The 15,132-nt window shown below is 41.7% G+C and overlaps 1 protein-coding gene across 6 annotated transcripts in view; it reads left to right on the plus strand.

Moving 5' to 3' along the window:
• Positions 1 to 15,132, plus strand: part of ripor2 (RHO family interacting cell polarization regulator 2) — a 67,706-nt gene that overhangs the window by 39,777 nt on the left and 12,797 nt on the right. For all 6 annotated transcript variants that reach the window (XM_040020154.1, XM_040020157.1, XM_040020153.1 and 3 more), the window contains exons 2-6: positions 4,407 to 4,527; positions 8,771 to 8,926; positions 9,729 to 9,807; positions 10,117 to 10,140; positions 10,356 to 10,409. In XM_040020154.1, coding sequence (XP_039876088.1) covers positions 4,407 to 4,527; positions 8,771 to 8,926; positions 9,729 to 9,807; positions 10,117 to 10,140; positions 10,356 to 10,409 — 434 coding nt within the window. The remainder of the gene's footprint in view (positions 1 to 4,406; positions 4,528 to 8,770; positions 8,927 to 9,728; positions 9,808 to 10,116; positions 10,141 to 10,355; positions 10,410 to 15,132) is intronic.

A 15,132-nucleotide genomic window follows, 5' to 3' on the forward strand; every position in this document is an offset into this window, starting at 1 on the left:
ACCTGTCTGGGTATTCTCCTCTGAACTCTGACATCACGAAGGTATTTTCAACCAAAGAACTGCTGCTCAATCTTCCCTTTAGATTATTCTCTATAAACCCCAGAGATGGTTTTGTGGGACAATCACAGCATATCAGGAGTTTGTGAAGTATTCAGACCAACCATGCAACGTTCCACATCACTTAAATCACCTTTTTTCCCCATTCTGATGCTCAGTTTGAACTTCAGCGGGTGATTTTGACCGTGTCTCCATGACTGGACTGAATTGATGCCAATTTCTTTGCCAATTAGATACTTGTATTAATGAGCAATTGAACCACTGTACCTAATGACGTGGCCAATGAGTGTTTATACAGTTTCCAATCATAACATATTAAAAAGAGTCAGTTTCTCAAATTCAAGAAACTGTAAATGGCTGATCAAATAATGGTGTTGATCAGCAAATCGATTATTTGGCTCATCATCTCATCATGTAACAAACCGCTGATCTTCATTCAGCCTGTTTGTAGCAGCTGGAGAAACTCAAAGTCTAGATATAGGTGCAGATAATTTGCTTGATAATTAAAAGTGAGGTATTTACTTTGTTTCTGAGTTCTGAGAGCACACAGAGACAAGGTGATTACCTTTTTATAAAGCACCACATTTATCCAGCAATGTGTGGGCGAGTCCCTGAAAATGAATGTAGGACAAACACTCTTTGAGTTTCATACAGCCTCTGCCTGACAGGCAGTGCCAGAGTTTTAGTGTGCACGCCGTTGTGAAGCTGTTCTGTGTTTGAATCGTGTGAGTACTCTTATTTTACAGCAGTTTTCTCTGATGGCAGGGAGAAGTACTCCGTGTTATTCCCTTGCGTCCTCACCGTAGGCTGTGTGTACATCAGGATACTCGGGGGATAATCTGGTACCATTGTGTATGGAGTTTAGTGAGCACATCTTCTCGTTCTCCATCTTTGTTTGTCTAAATACAGTAGATCTTTCTGAAAGTGCTGTAAACAGTGTCCGGCCTGTTCTGTTATTATCCAGAGAGCATTAGGTAACTGGATGTACCATCATTTCCCTCCCACTGCTCCTCTTTTAGGAGAGTGAGTCAGAAAGTCCGCGAGACATGTACAGAAAGGCAGAAAAGTGTGTTTGTTGAACATCCAGACACCAAAATGGACCAAAAAGCTTCAGAGAATTACAGCAAATTGCAGCTCTCGTGTAATGTCTCTTCCTTTGCTGTGTTTTGGCTAGTAATGGTGATTACCGCCTCTCAGGAGAATCATATCCCGATAATGTGACCACATCACATTATCTAACAAATCTGCTTTCCAAATGTATATTTTAGACCAGAAGCATTACTCTGGGTTTTGTTTTGCACATATCAGTGCGAGTAACAGTAATGAAGTGCAGGTAAGCGGTTCTAATATCACAGATTTTTAGTACTCTTAGCTACATCAAAGTTGAGGTGTGGAGTGTCCTTGTGTCGTGACCATAGACTGTATATATAAGATGGATGTGCCGCCAGCTTCCAAGTCTGAAAAGTGATGCTGCATTCTTTTAACGGCCAGCAGGGGGCAAGTCATCTGGTTTGAAAAAAAAAAAAGACTTCAAGTTGTAAAGAAGTCTATGGGGAAAAAACGTCTTTTCTCGGCTCAGTCACTGAATAGAACATTTTATAAATTATGGTCATCGTTACATATGGAGTCAGAAAGGAGGACTATCCAGGTTTTGTTTACTGGCTAATGAGTTGTAATTGACACGTCATTATTTAAGAGCTCGCTTGTCACTTCAGGGTTCAAAACACCAAAATGACAACGAGTCTTCACACTGAGACTTCGCTGACCATCTTTAACACCATTTGTGCTCTTGAGAGAAATAAAACTCCTTTGGATCTGTTTTTTTTTTTCTTCATTGATACAGATGAAAGTGTATGTGGATTCATTCTTGTTCATTTATATATGTAGCAGCAAATAGAGAGGTGAAGATCCAGTGTCGCTTAAGGCAGAGAGAGCAACACTCGTTTTTAGTAAATGTCTTCAGTGAGGCAATGCTGTTGTTCTATGTTGCAAGAAAAGTGCCACAAATAGTTGGGTAACAAATGAAAACAGAGAACCGAAGACTGCAACGCCCTCTTTGTTCTCCGCGCAGCTATACAGTGGTGGTGCAATACAAGCGAAGGGGGTATCTGATGTTCAGACATAGTTTCGACACCAAGACCCGAGTCCTGCTCGAAATGATAGTGCAGGGCGGAAGTATAGAGTCAGTTTATCACTGCTGTACTTATTCTTTAAAAGTTTCTGGAGGGTTCTCAGGCTCAAACTTCAAAGCAGTGAGCAAAAAAAAGTCTTCAGATCATTGGTTGGAGGAGAACTGCAAAGGCGTGCAATAGGAGTTGCAAGTTTTACATTACGCAGTAATTTGATCGGCTGGTAATGTAAAAATATTGATTTATACACCTTTTAGTACAATTGTGAAAATGGCTTTAGCCACTTTTAAAATATAAAAATAAACATAAAATATTGGGTCTTCTGTCTGAAAAGATATATATTTTTAAATATATTTTATATTTTCTAACTAATCCTGACAAAACTAGGATTGTAACGCCTGCAATGGTCCGAATCGCCTATTTACTCGGTCACAGCCACCAGGGTCTTCTGTGTTCTAGGCAGCTAGCTGCTATTAATAGTTGCAGCCGTATCAGTCTCGCTACATTATTGTTGCTTCTCTGCAAAACAAGGATCTAGTCTTTCCTCGGACCGCGTGCTGGTTCTTTGTGTGGCCCTCAGTCCAAAGGAGCTGATATCAGGTTGCTAGTTTGGCCGCCTGTAGTACCACAGACAGAGGCTTAATGTTTGTGCTGCCCTGCTCCACCACCCCACACAGAGGTCCTCTGGAGAAATAAAGATGGATCCAGTAGGACAAAAGTGGGGTATGATTACAAGCAGCAGCACAAATCCAGAGTTTTCTTTCATTTGGCAAAGTTGTTTTAACTCGTACGCCTGGGGGATGGTTTGCGTCGCTTGTGAGAGGAGGGGAAGCAGACGCAGAGGAGAGCTGAATACTGAGACAAGCTCCTCTGCTTGTTAGTAAAGTTTAATTTGATGTGACAAATGTGTCTCTCTGTTCTTCTCCTTCAGGCATTTCTGTATTAGGCGAGAAGCAATACAGATTAACAAGACCGATCGAGCCTCCTCTGACTCACACAAAGTTTACAGTTATCATGTTATTGTCACCAACGTTGAGATGTTGTTTGTTACTCGGGCATGTTCCAGGTTGCCGTTTGTCTTGTGATGTTGCAGAGGGAGTTGACATTAAAGCAAGGAATAGCAGCGTGTGCAGGAAAGTTCAGGAAAGCTTTGTAGTATGTGAAGATATGTTTGCACACCTGTGGAGATGGCGGGGTATTGCTCGAGTAACACGGTGCTTTCATCTCAGTATATGAATAGAATTTAACAAGCATGTCCTGGTATTTAAAGGACCTGATTTCAGTGTCTTCTCTCATCCTATCACGGTGTCTTTCTGCAACATCTATAACTTTTTCCAGCTGTTCTGACCCATACTGACTTCTGATGCACCAAAACAAAAGATTTCACTCTATAAAGACTTTCCTCTATTTTCCTTTCTTTTGCTTTTTCGTGAGATATGAGGAAGCTTTCCTCGGTTAATTCTTTGAACTTTTTCTAAACTGCACTTTGAGGTTAAATGTCAGCCTGCTGCCACCGAAGCACAGTGATCTGGACAAATTCTCACACTGCTGTTTGAAACTGTGATCCAGTTATCTCAGTGGATTCCTCCTTTGGGCGCTTGATCTCTGCTACATCATTATCTGACAGCTAAATTTGGCCGTTTCACCATCTATTTTCAGCTTGCTCCCCAAGTGCCCACGTGAATCATGTTGCACTCCACATCTCCGGCTTAAGGAGAGGCTAAAAGCTGACAGACTGCTGCTGGTAAATATAGGCACAGTGATTTTAAAAAAGGAAGAAAAAGCCTTAACTACAGAAGTGGAAGACAAGACACGCCAAACACTGGGCTGTCTGTGGAATTAATCAGTCTATTGTGGTGATTAGAAGGCAAAAATGGCCCATTGAAGCAGATGTGTGGTGTATGTAGTGACTTCTGCGTGATGTTAAACATCTGTCAGTCTGATGAATTGCTTATTGTCACATAGTTGATTTGAAGTGACAGGCGTCATGATTTGTGACACACACCTGAGGAATAACAGTAACGGTTGAGGTATGTGACAAATAAGTCAGAGGAGTTGAGGCATGTTAGCACAGGCTCCGAGTGCTGCTCGCACATGTAAAGCATCACCAAGTGTGCCTTCTTTGTGCTCGCGGCACTCCAGGTAACCTCACTGTTGACGACGTTTCATGCATTACTGACCCCGATCCTAAATCCTGTACATGTTGTGCCTTTTCTGCAGGAGTGTCGTCACGAGTCCCGGAGATCATGGCGACCGGAACCCACTCCCCCGGCGGGCCAAATGGCATAATCCGGAGCCAGTCGTTTGCGGGTTTCAGCACACTACAGGAACGGCGCTCACGGTAAGCGGAACTCTGCTAAGCTGTTCAGCAATGATCAGCTGGAGTTACTTATTTCTAAAACTGTAATCTGGGTCACACGGTGAATAAAAGACTGATTTGAAAATGACACATCATGGTGCTACTTCTGTACTTCTATGTCAGCATTTAATAAATAGGTTATAAACAGTACAAAAGTAAGTACCTCAATACTTCTAAAGCAGGGGTCCCCAACTCCAGGCCTCGAGGGCCAGTGTCCTCGATCCAACACAGCTGATTCAAATGGCTAAATTACCTCCTCAACATGTCTTGAAGTTCTGCAGAGGCTGGTAATGAACTAATCATTTGATTCTGGTGTGTAGACTCAGGGTGAGATCAAAAACCTGCAGGACACCGGCCCTCGAGGCCTGGAGTTGGAGACCCCCCTGTTCTAAAGCATCACCTGGATGTTGTTGTTAGATGTTCTAGTAAAGGAAAGTTTGAGTTTTACTGTTTATAAATTACAATAAAACAAAATAAATGAATGAAAAGATTAAGACAAACTTTACTGAGCTAAAGGATTACACATGCAGATGGCACCATTCAAGAGTCTGTGATGCCGGCATCATCGACGGAGAGGGGATAACAAGGGGAATTTGACAAGTGGAAACAGAAATGGTGAAAGGGAGATTAGACCCACAAAAACAAAACTCTCTATACAGTCTCCATACTAGTGTCTATACACGGAGAAGACGTGTACATCTGTTCTCATCCATGTATGAATCATATTAGTTATCTCTTCTAAAAGACAAAACAAAAGATCTCATTCAACAAAAGGAATTCAATGACTCAGGGATATGGAGCCAGTCTTCATGGTGATCCACGAGCCAAAGCAAGTCTTGAGACCTGTGAAAGAAGCGAATTCTTAAGCAGTGATCGTCACTCTGTCACATGATGTATTCTCGTTCATAGCCCGGGGTTGGTTTCGAAAAGTTAGAGATGGATAAAGTTCTCGAGAGTAAAGAGTTTCTTCTGTGTGCTTTCCTGTTTGACTCATCTATGACGGCGCTCTCATCATCATCACAAGACAAAGCCTGCTCACAGTCTCAGATATACCATATCTCTTATAATCTTACACTTCTGATTGTCGGTGTCTGGGCTTCTTCAGCAGTCCTGGTCCTGCTGAGAGAAGTGGCTCCTTTCTCTCTGCTCAGACAGTGAATGGAGTAATTGGTTCTAATGAGTCGCTGTGTGGGCGACTGACAGCGACAGACAAGTTATCATCCTGATAATGAGCGAGGTGGAAAGCTGCACAGATATAGCTCCTGAAGCCGCTGGAGTGTGCCAGCGTCTGTGCGCGCTCCTCTGTTACTGTAATTGAGAAGGGACTTTCCATGTGTGTGTCCATGCGTGAGTTTTGTGTGCACTTCTGCGCGTTTGCATGATGGAGAATTTGCACTTTGTGCGCTCACAAGGATAAATTCATCATTATGCATGATTTCCTGTATGGAAGTGTTGACATGTATGCTTCTGTATATGTCCCTGCCAAGAAACCCTACTGCACCAGAGCTTGCATGACCCCACGGCTATGCAGCGCTCTCGTTCGGTGTTGCCCTACATTTGTGGCAGCTATAAGCTTCACTTGTGCCGCTGCTGGCACACAGCAAAACGCGGCACGTTCCAGCTCGTCTAGTGCTGGAATTGGTTGTCGCTGCGTCCCTGGAATGACTCTCAGATCATTTCATTAAGACTGGGGAAATGTCATTTGTCAGCTAAATCCGTAATGGTTTTAAAAGCTGAGATGTGCATGCGTGGGAGAGATGAGTGTGACCTAAAATGGATTAATGTGAGGAGAAAGAGACTCGTGAGGTGGTTCTGCCACTTAGAAAACTCTGCCCCCTTTTTTTCAGCCGCAGATATGAGGCTTAGAAATGGTAAAGTCTTACCCATGAAGACTAACTGAAAACACATTCAGCTTATCAGTTTGTTCCCAAAAGCTTGTTTAAAATCGAAAGGAGGCAGTTGAGGTGGTTCGGGCATCTGGGATTCCTCCTGGATGCCACTGTGAGTGAGGTGTTCTGGTCTAATCCAAGACCCAGGAGACCCCTGAGAGATTACATGTCATACAGCTGATTTGGGAACACCTTGGTGTCACCCTTGGAAAATCTGGATGATGTAACCATGGAAAGGGAGATCTGGGCGTCTTTGCTTTGACTCCTGACCTCAATACTTGGACTTGGATAAGCGACAGATGGATGTGTGGATGGGAGAAACTTTCCTTGGTTGCTGGAAAAATCTTTCTTAAAGGCTTCAACCTGAATGCATACAGAGGGTTATACCTACAACCTGTCGTATACGGTTATGTCCCCTATGGAAAAGGTCAGTCAATGAAAAACCATACAGACTTTTCAGCCAATCAGGGCTAAGCTCTCTATCTCTAATATAATAACATCTGCCCCAGCACTCCTTTCACTCTGCTTGGTTGCAGTGAATTATCACGAAACACAAAAGGCTACCATTTGAGGCACAGTCAGTCATTTGTATATTCATCTGTTATCCCTAATATAATAACAACTTGCAGTTAAGCACAATAATTACTGAGAAATAATACTAATGGGCCTCTTCTTCATCATGATTTGATTTTACAGTTTAAATGAGCGAAGAAGCTTCACATGAAGCTTCGTCTGTGTGGTTTCTCTGGCTGATGGAGGGCAGCAGCCTGTGAAGCTTTTACTGGTGATTATTTGTCTAGTTATTTATTGTTATTAGTAGTAGATCTAAAATGCTCACGCTCAAAGCATCGCGCTTTAACATGAAAGTCAGCAAAACATCCACACAACTTGGGTTGCTGATTATTTTTACGTACGGTGGCCCTGAGAGGTCAAATGCAAAGCAACTTAAGAAAAGCAGCAAATACAAAAATGCCGCAGAAGCACACAAAACATGTTGGAAGGGTTTCTGGGGACATGATAAAATGATAGACGGCGTGTGGAAGTGACAGAAACAAAAACATGTGACCGATCTTTGTTTTTAGGGAGAAACAGACGCAGGCAATGTGTGTTTTAGTCACATGATTAAATAAAACTGTAGACACATGTCTGCTGTTAGCCGTTTGCCGTTTGTCACTTCCTGCAGCTGGGCTGTCACGTTATTGTCCGTTTGGCCTCTCGGGGGCCACCGTGGATGGGACATGAAAACTTTTTCGAAATTCGCATTCAAAGACGTCACACGGACACTTCTGACATCTCTGATATATCAGTTAGCTTCAAGTCCACAAAATGCAGACGTTTATAGCTTTAAACCAGGCCTTCTCCATTAGATTCGGTGCATCCAAAGTAGGAATGTTTTGAAAATGCCTCCCTTTTCAAAGATGGTCTTTTACTGCTGGATTAATCCTGGAAGGCTGCTAATATCTCAAGTTCCTCCTTATGTCAGTAATGACTGCGATTGTCTGATCAGGGAAAATTAAATTGAATAAGAGCATATCTACATAATAATCCACCAATGGACCCCTACTGGTGGTTTACAGAAAACTGTTCCTCCAAATGATTACCTTTAAAAAATGATGTGTGGTGGTAAAAAAATGAAAGAAAGCTGAAGCTCCACACAAAGTGTCTGAGCCCATTTCACTGCCTTTTATACAAATATGACAACTCTCTGTAACTGGATCACATTTGTTCAATTCTCCCACTTGAGTCGGTCACACATTTGGTCATTTGAGGGAAGAGACTGAAGATCACTTCAATGTCGTTAATCGCCGGGAGGATAAATCTGCTTGTTTGTTTGGAAGTTCACTCCAGCAGAGGATAAACGGCAGCTAGGAGTCGGGGAAGCACATGTTTGCATGTGATTGCACGCCCGCGTTAAATGCTCAGAATGTATGATTGTATTTGTGTCTGAATGTCTGAATAATATGTAGGCTAAATGCGTCGGTCACATCTAAATGTGTATGCGTGCGTGTATGTACGAGTTATTTTGGTGTGAGCAGAGTCAACAAGGTCAATGCATCTGACAGATGAGATGAACTCATGCTGTAACTGGCCCAAGGACGTGTTCAGGATGGTGTAAATAATCTAGAAATATAACTCCTTGCTTTTATTGGCAGCTGGTGGCCTGACACTTGAAGTGCTGCAGAGATCCTGTGATAAATATTAGATGAATATAATATGGAAGGTGGCGCCTTTGGGCCTGTGCAATGAGATTTAGGAAATTCTTGTGAGGCACAATCAGCAAATGGTAACTTATCCCGTGTTTGTGTGTGTGTGTGTGTTTGTCTGTGTGTGTGCAGATGTAACTCATTCATGGGGAACTCTGCAGTGCAGAAGAAGCCTCAGTCCAAGCCTAAGAAGCCCCACCTGTCAGGCCACAAGGGAGGCAGCAGCTCCAGAGAGCCGCAGCCCAAGAGACTGGAGGAGGTTTACACAGCACTCAAACAAGGCCTGGAGTGAGTAACTCATCCACTTGTTCTATGCACACAATTAAGTAGTTAATATGAAGCAAATTCACTTACAGTACACACTATGAAGTCTTCCAGAGTACCTTGAAATGCTCCATTCTTTTTTTTTTCATTGGACAGCTGTGGACAAGCAGTAACTTTCCATCGATAAATGCTCAACCCAGGCTATTTTTTCAGAGTTTTGACTTGGAAATATAAAAAGAAAAAAAAAAGCCTCTAGATTAGATACTTGACACAAATTCTGAAACACAAGAAGCCTTTCTATGTTTAATGCCAGACCTTTTAAAGTTAGTAAATATATAGAAGCCATATAGCAGATAGTCAAATAAGTACAATAAGCACTGTGTTGTTCTTGACTACAGATTGATTAAACAGATAGTATTACAGAAGTGCTGCTTACATTTCCCACACGGTGCATGTGTCACTCTTTCTGGCCTTAAAAAAATGTTGATGGTTGTGTTTTTATAATGGATGGAGTCTGGTCTTGTCATGAACTGTATATAAAGAATGTTTATGCAGTGAGTTTTCCTGGTATAGGGGCTTACTGGGTAATTACCAGAAGCTTTAGTTTGTGCATTTACAGCCTGTTTGAGCTTGTTGACGTTTGCCTCTGAATGCATTAACAGACCTCTGTGGATGTTTATGTTCCACATGTATTCTTTGGTGTCATTAAGTGATTTTGTAGCGGTGAACGTAACGTTAGTGAGCGTCTGAACTTCTGCAATCGTGTTTTAATTAAATTCATTGTATTATGCAAAGACTGAAGTGTTTCTCTGTTTCCCCTATGAAGTGAATATCTGGAGGTTCATCAGACGGAGCTGGACAAACTCACAGGTCTGATGAAGGACATGAAGAGAAACTCCCGCCTGGTGAGAAGTTACTCTGCATTAACTTACATCGTTCCTCCTAATGTTTACAGCCTGTGAGACTCACAGCTTAAGCCGAAAATGCTTTATAAAGAAAATGAAAAATTCACATATATTACATCAATTTTTAAACTAATGAACGCACACATGGAAAATATTTTTTATTGTTTACGCCATCGTGGCTGCCTGATGTGTGCACACAGGAAAAACCGTTTCTTCCTGATGGCAGATAAATGTGATCTTGGATAAGCTGTCCTACCTTTTAGTAACTCTGTAATTTCATGTGTGTGTCTGCGTGTGTTTTCTCTCTAGGGAGTGCTGTATGATCTTGACAAGGTAAGATGATGGGAGGGGAGGGGCTACTGCAACACACGCTCAAGTTTGGAGTTTATCATGTGAATCTTATAATAACATATTTGCACAGAACATTGTATTTTCTGCACATTTTGCTGTATAATATGTAAGTATTACCTTGTTATAATCTGTGGTGCAAACAAAAAACAGATGAAGCCAAATTCTGACCTGTAAATTTTTGCGCTGTCTTTCTACAGCAAATCAAAACTATCGAGAGGTACATGAGACGTCTGGAGTTTCATATTAGCAAGGTAAGGCTGTTCGGATTTCTTTACAGCTATATTTATTGTTTTGTCAGTCTCTAAACCAAAGAAAGTATTTGAGGCGATCTATATGTGAGTCTTCGGTTGGACTTTTTAATGTAAGTCCGTGGGGCATTTGATTAAGAGCTTATTTTAAGTCTGAAACCAGTATTTAAGGCCTCATCCCATCCAAGCATTCACCCAGGAAACAGAGTGCTGATGCATATTTTTACCTGTTTCTAAGTAAATGTTTGATATTTTTAAATGCATCTATTTTATTGGTTTGAAACCGTATCGGTGCGGTATTAACTGTAGCACTCAGCGAGTTGGCTGTTCAAAGGTAACACCTACCTACCATCACATGAAAAGCTCAGAAAAATGACGTCTTGCGTTGTTTTGTTTTGTTTTTTGAGCTGTGCAAAGACTAAAGTGTGAAAGTAGCTGTTGATCATGACAGAAAGCCAGCTACCTGCACAGCACTAGCATAAACACAGAAATCAGAAACTATTAAGGGCCCATTTTTAATATGGATTTACACACAAGAGAGAGTTTGATACATGTTTAGATGTTGATTCTAGGCGGAAATTGTTATCTATGGACAAAGTTTGGTTGTCATGGTCACACACAGTTTGCGTGCACTTGGTAAATCTAGTAAAAAAAAAAAAGTGATGTAAACTGGAAACGGAGAATGTTTGCCTTCAGAATGAAAGCTGTGCTTCACCACTACAGCTAAAATGTTTCAAAGTTTTACTTTGAAGGCTATTGTTGTCACATTTTTCCTGGTTTCAGCACCACTCGGAAAGTAGTTTGTTTGCATGCAAGTCAGCGTGTTCAATGCAAACTATTAGTGACCACAGCAATCTGCTGTCAACCAAAGCAATTGTAAAGAGATTTTTGGTGCAACACTATGTCGAGGTTTCTCATGCACACATTGCTCAAGAGCAGCCTGCCATATTGGGTGTGATACAACCAGCAGTTGATTGCTTTGGTTGCTAGCTACAGTTGCCTGTAGTTTGCCTTATGACCAAGGGTTGCATGATGGTCGCAGACCAGTTTCTAGGGCTTGGTAAATGGTGCCTTTTTCAATACTTCCTGTATTGTCACAGTGAGCGTGATGTTAATGACACACAGTTAGTGGTGTTGCATCTACAAAATCTCAGCAGCTCTTTGTGACCAATTTCACCTAGCAACCTCCAGCAACGACTCGCCAACCGATTAGAGAATACACCGCTTTTTATCAACCTTTGGCTCCCAGGATGTGACTGATATTTCTCAGGCCTTTGTGACTGAAGCGTAACTCTTAACAAAAACAAACAGACAGACAGATTTCTTAAAATGTTTGTTGTTCTCACAACTTTTCTTTCCACCAGTTTCACGTTGAGTTTATTGAGTGAAGCTGCAGTTTTAGGCGTAACTTCACCTGCTTTTTTGCTGCCAGGCATTAGCTTAGCATTCCTGCTCTTCTAATCTGTTTATATATTAGGGAAGTTTCCAGCTGTTTCCATGGTTGAGGTAAAAACATCCTTTCTGAGGTTGCCAGGTAGGGATTTTTGGCCCCCTGCATCCTCTTTGTAGTCACCTCACAGGTTGCCATTTGGGGACATTAATCCCCTACAAGGTTTTGACTTTTCTTCCACATCGCCTTTTGTAGAGCTTTAATGGTCTTCCTCGCTGTGCGTCAAATCAGATGTGACAGCAGGCAATCAGAGCACACACGCCCAAACAACAGCGCAGCTCCAAAGGTAACCATGGTTACCCGGAGACAGAGCCTTTGAAGTCCTGATGAGCTCGATGGGGCCGTCTGTTGGGTGGCGTTAACCCTTTATGTTCACATGCATCTCGACTACAAAACCCACCTTCAGAACATTTGTCCCAAAAGCATACACAGGTAAACAACAACACAGCAGCGTGACTGCGATTCTGCGGGGATGAAGGCGACAGGGAATCTGGGTCAGGGCAGTTTGCAGCGAGGAGCGAGGAGCGATTGACACGGCCCTCAAAGATGGGGGGAAAAAATGAGAGGGAACTCAGGAAGTGTATCTGCAGCTTGCTCCACTTTGACTTTGATAAGAGAGATAAAAGAAGTCGGCGCTTGTTCTGTCTTGTGATGGATGATGTTAAACAAACACGTACTGCTTAGCGTTATTCTTAAGCTCTTCTGTTCTTTCAGGCTTCATGCAAAAATAGATTTGAATGAAAGGGTAAATATTTGAAATAGCAGTGAAGTGTCTGATTTATCGTGCCATGTAAAAAAATCTCAAAAGATGAAGCGTAACTAAAATTAAGCCTTATACTCAATCAGTTTTTATTTATACTCACTATCTGACTTTGTGTAGCTTATCAGAGATAAAATAGTTTAAAGAAAAGACTCAAACTTGTGACTTGACAAATGGTTTGTCTTTATTTTTAAATTAATCAGATGCTAGTTTCTCTTCTAATTAAAAGTAATACAGGTGGTATTAAAGGGCCCAAAGTGTCCAGAGAAAACATCCTCTTGAGCCATGTGATTGGCTGATTAGATACTTGCATCAACAAGCAGCTGACCAGGTGTTTCTAATGGAGTGGCCGGTGAGTTTGGAAAAGAAAAGTCATTTTCAGCCCAAACTTTCTTTAATCATCACTCACTTTCACAGAGGTGCATGTGAGAGCACAAATATCTGGTTCACTGGGCGCCATGTGTGCTGCTACCCACTGTACCCAGACTAACAGACATGTCTGCAGGGGACTGTCACCTGCTGTGTGTACATGTGTTCAAGAGCATCTTTGGCCAATGTCCCGACCTGATTTTTCCTGACACTGGGCAGAATGTGTGAAAATATAATGTAGAAACAACTTCAGCATCACACAGACTGACTTAAATTGTACAAATCAGTAACCATAAGTAGCTGTAGTGGTAAGGACATAAAGTCTGAGGGACGTGTGACTTGTATGCTTGCATTAGAAGGCTTATAACACGCTGGTTATGGTCCAAACAAATCGACAGTATGTAGGACAGGGCAAACAGGAAGTATGCATTTTTTTATCAGGCAGCTGATGCTGATTAGTTTTTTTTTTCTATTTTTTTGCACCAAAAGGGACAGATGAGGACTTCAGAGCTAAAAGCAACATATAGGATGGGGAACAATAAACTCATCTGGACTACTCCGCATGTCTTAAACACATGTACGTGATTGGTCAGTGCATGTGTAAACAAAACATTGTTCAGCAAAGACACTGCGAGTGAAAAAAAGAGAAAGAAATGGCGTTTCAGCAGCTGAGCTACAGTAAGCGTGAACATGTTTGTCAGTGTTTTTGCTCTTGCTCAGGCTCAGGCGTGTCTCTTTGTGTAGGACAGCTGCTGTGAGGGATGACTTAACAATCATCCATCAGCAAGTTGTTAGTTTGTGAGTCACATCAGCTCTGCTCTTTTGTTCCTGCGCTGCCTGCAGATGTCTGAGTAGTAATTGGCACACATGGAGGAAGCAGGTGGCACGATACAACCCGTATGATGTCCTGCATGGGACAGAGACTATATATATCTGTGTGTGGGGGTGGGGTGGGGGGGGTGTTTGGGGGAGTGGGTGTTGACCGCTGGTATCAGCAGGGCATCATTAAATAGACTGAAGGTGAGACGATCGTCTGCCAGACGTCTCCTCTTCCCCTGAGAGAGCGTGTGTGTGTTAAACACGTGCCAAATTCAATCCAGAATGAGTGCGCATGCTTTACATGTGATTATTTGTAATATAGGGCATTTTCTGCTTTCCCCACTTCCCTTGAATGCTAATCTTGCCACTGGCACGCGCGCACACACACACACACCCACAGCTCCCCAGAGAGCTTCATGTGTGTTTGAAGCTGTTTGGTGTGGCCCGCCTGTTTTAATCTGCTTATAATCACTGGTCCCCCGGCACAAAGTGTGTGCACGTGCGCGAGGCGCCATCTATGATCCAGAATAATGGCCATATCTTAAGAGGATTGCTGCCATATCTGAAAGATTCACTGCTAATATCTAAAACCCCACGTTTTTAAATCATACGCACTGATGATAGTGAGATAATCCTTTAAAACGTTCAGCGATTCTTAATCACAGCTGCCTTTCAAACTACCAAGCAAATGTTATTAGGAGCGTTTTAGGAAGGGATGCATTCAAAATGGTTTCAAAATGCAAAAATTTTTTATTTTACACCAAATACATAAATATGCAATATTGTGCTCACTCTGAGCATAACTGATTCCCCAATAATTCCAATAATCCCTCGGTCTCTGAGCCGTGCAGGTTATTTGTCATCGCAGTGAGCTGCAATTAGCACAGTCCAATAGAGGACTTAATTTAGAATACATTTCCATTTAATGTCTCTTAGCATCTGTAGAGAGGTGATTTAAAAAGGTTCAGATGGTCTTTACGGGCGGCCTGTTAAACAGATGTACTCTTCCTTTGATTAAAGAAGTGCTTTAAATGTTCATATTTTATATTTTTATTTTAATTAATGTTAAAATTACTGTTATTGGCATTGGTGTAACATTTCCAAAAGATTATTTTTATTCCTGAGAAATCTGCAGATTGTTTTTCTTTGTTGATCCACAGTGGGGGGGAAAATGGATTTTTACCATTTAGGGAAGCTTCCATTAAAAGAAAATTGATGTAGTGTTTTGTTTTGATTTTTTTTTTTTTACAATTTTTTTTGTATATTTTCTACATTTGCCAAAATTACAACCATGTAATGTTTCAGATGTATTCTTTTTTTATTTATTT

This window comes from Simochromis diagramma, unplaced genomic scaffold, assembly GCF_900408965.1.
Source record: "Simochromis diagramma unplaced genomic scaffold, fSimDia1.1 OVJJ01000753.1, whole genome shotgun sequence".
Classification (NCBI taxonomy): domain Eukaryota; kingdom Metazoa; phylum Chordata; class Actinopteri; order Cichliformes; family Cichlidae; genus Simochromis; species Simochromis diagramma.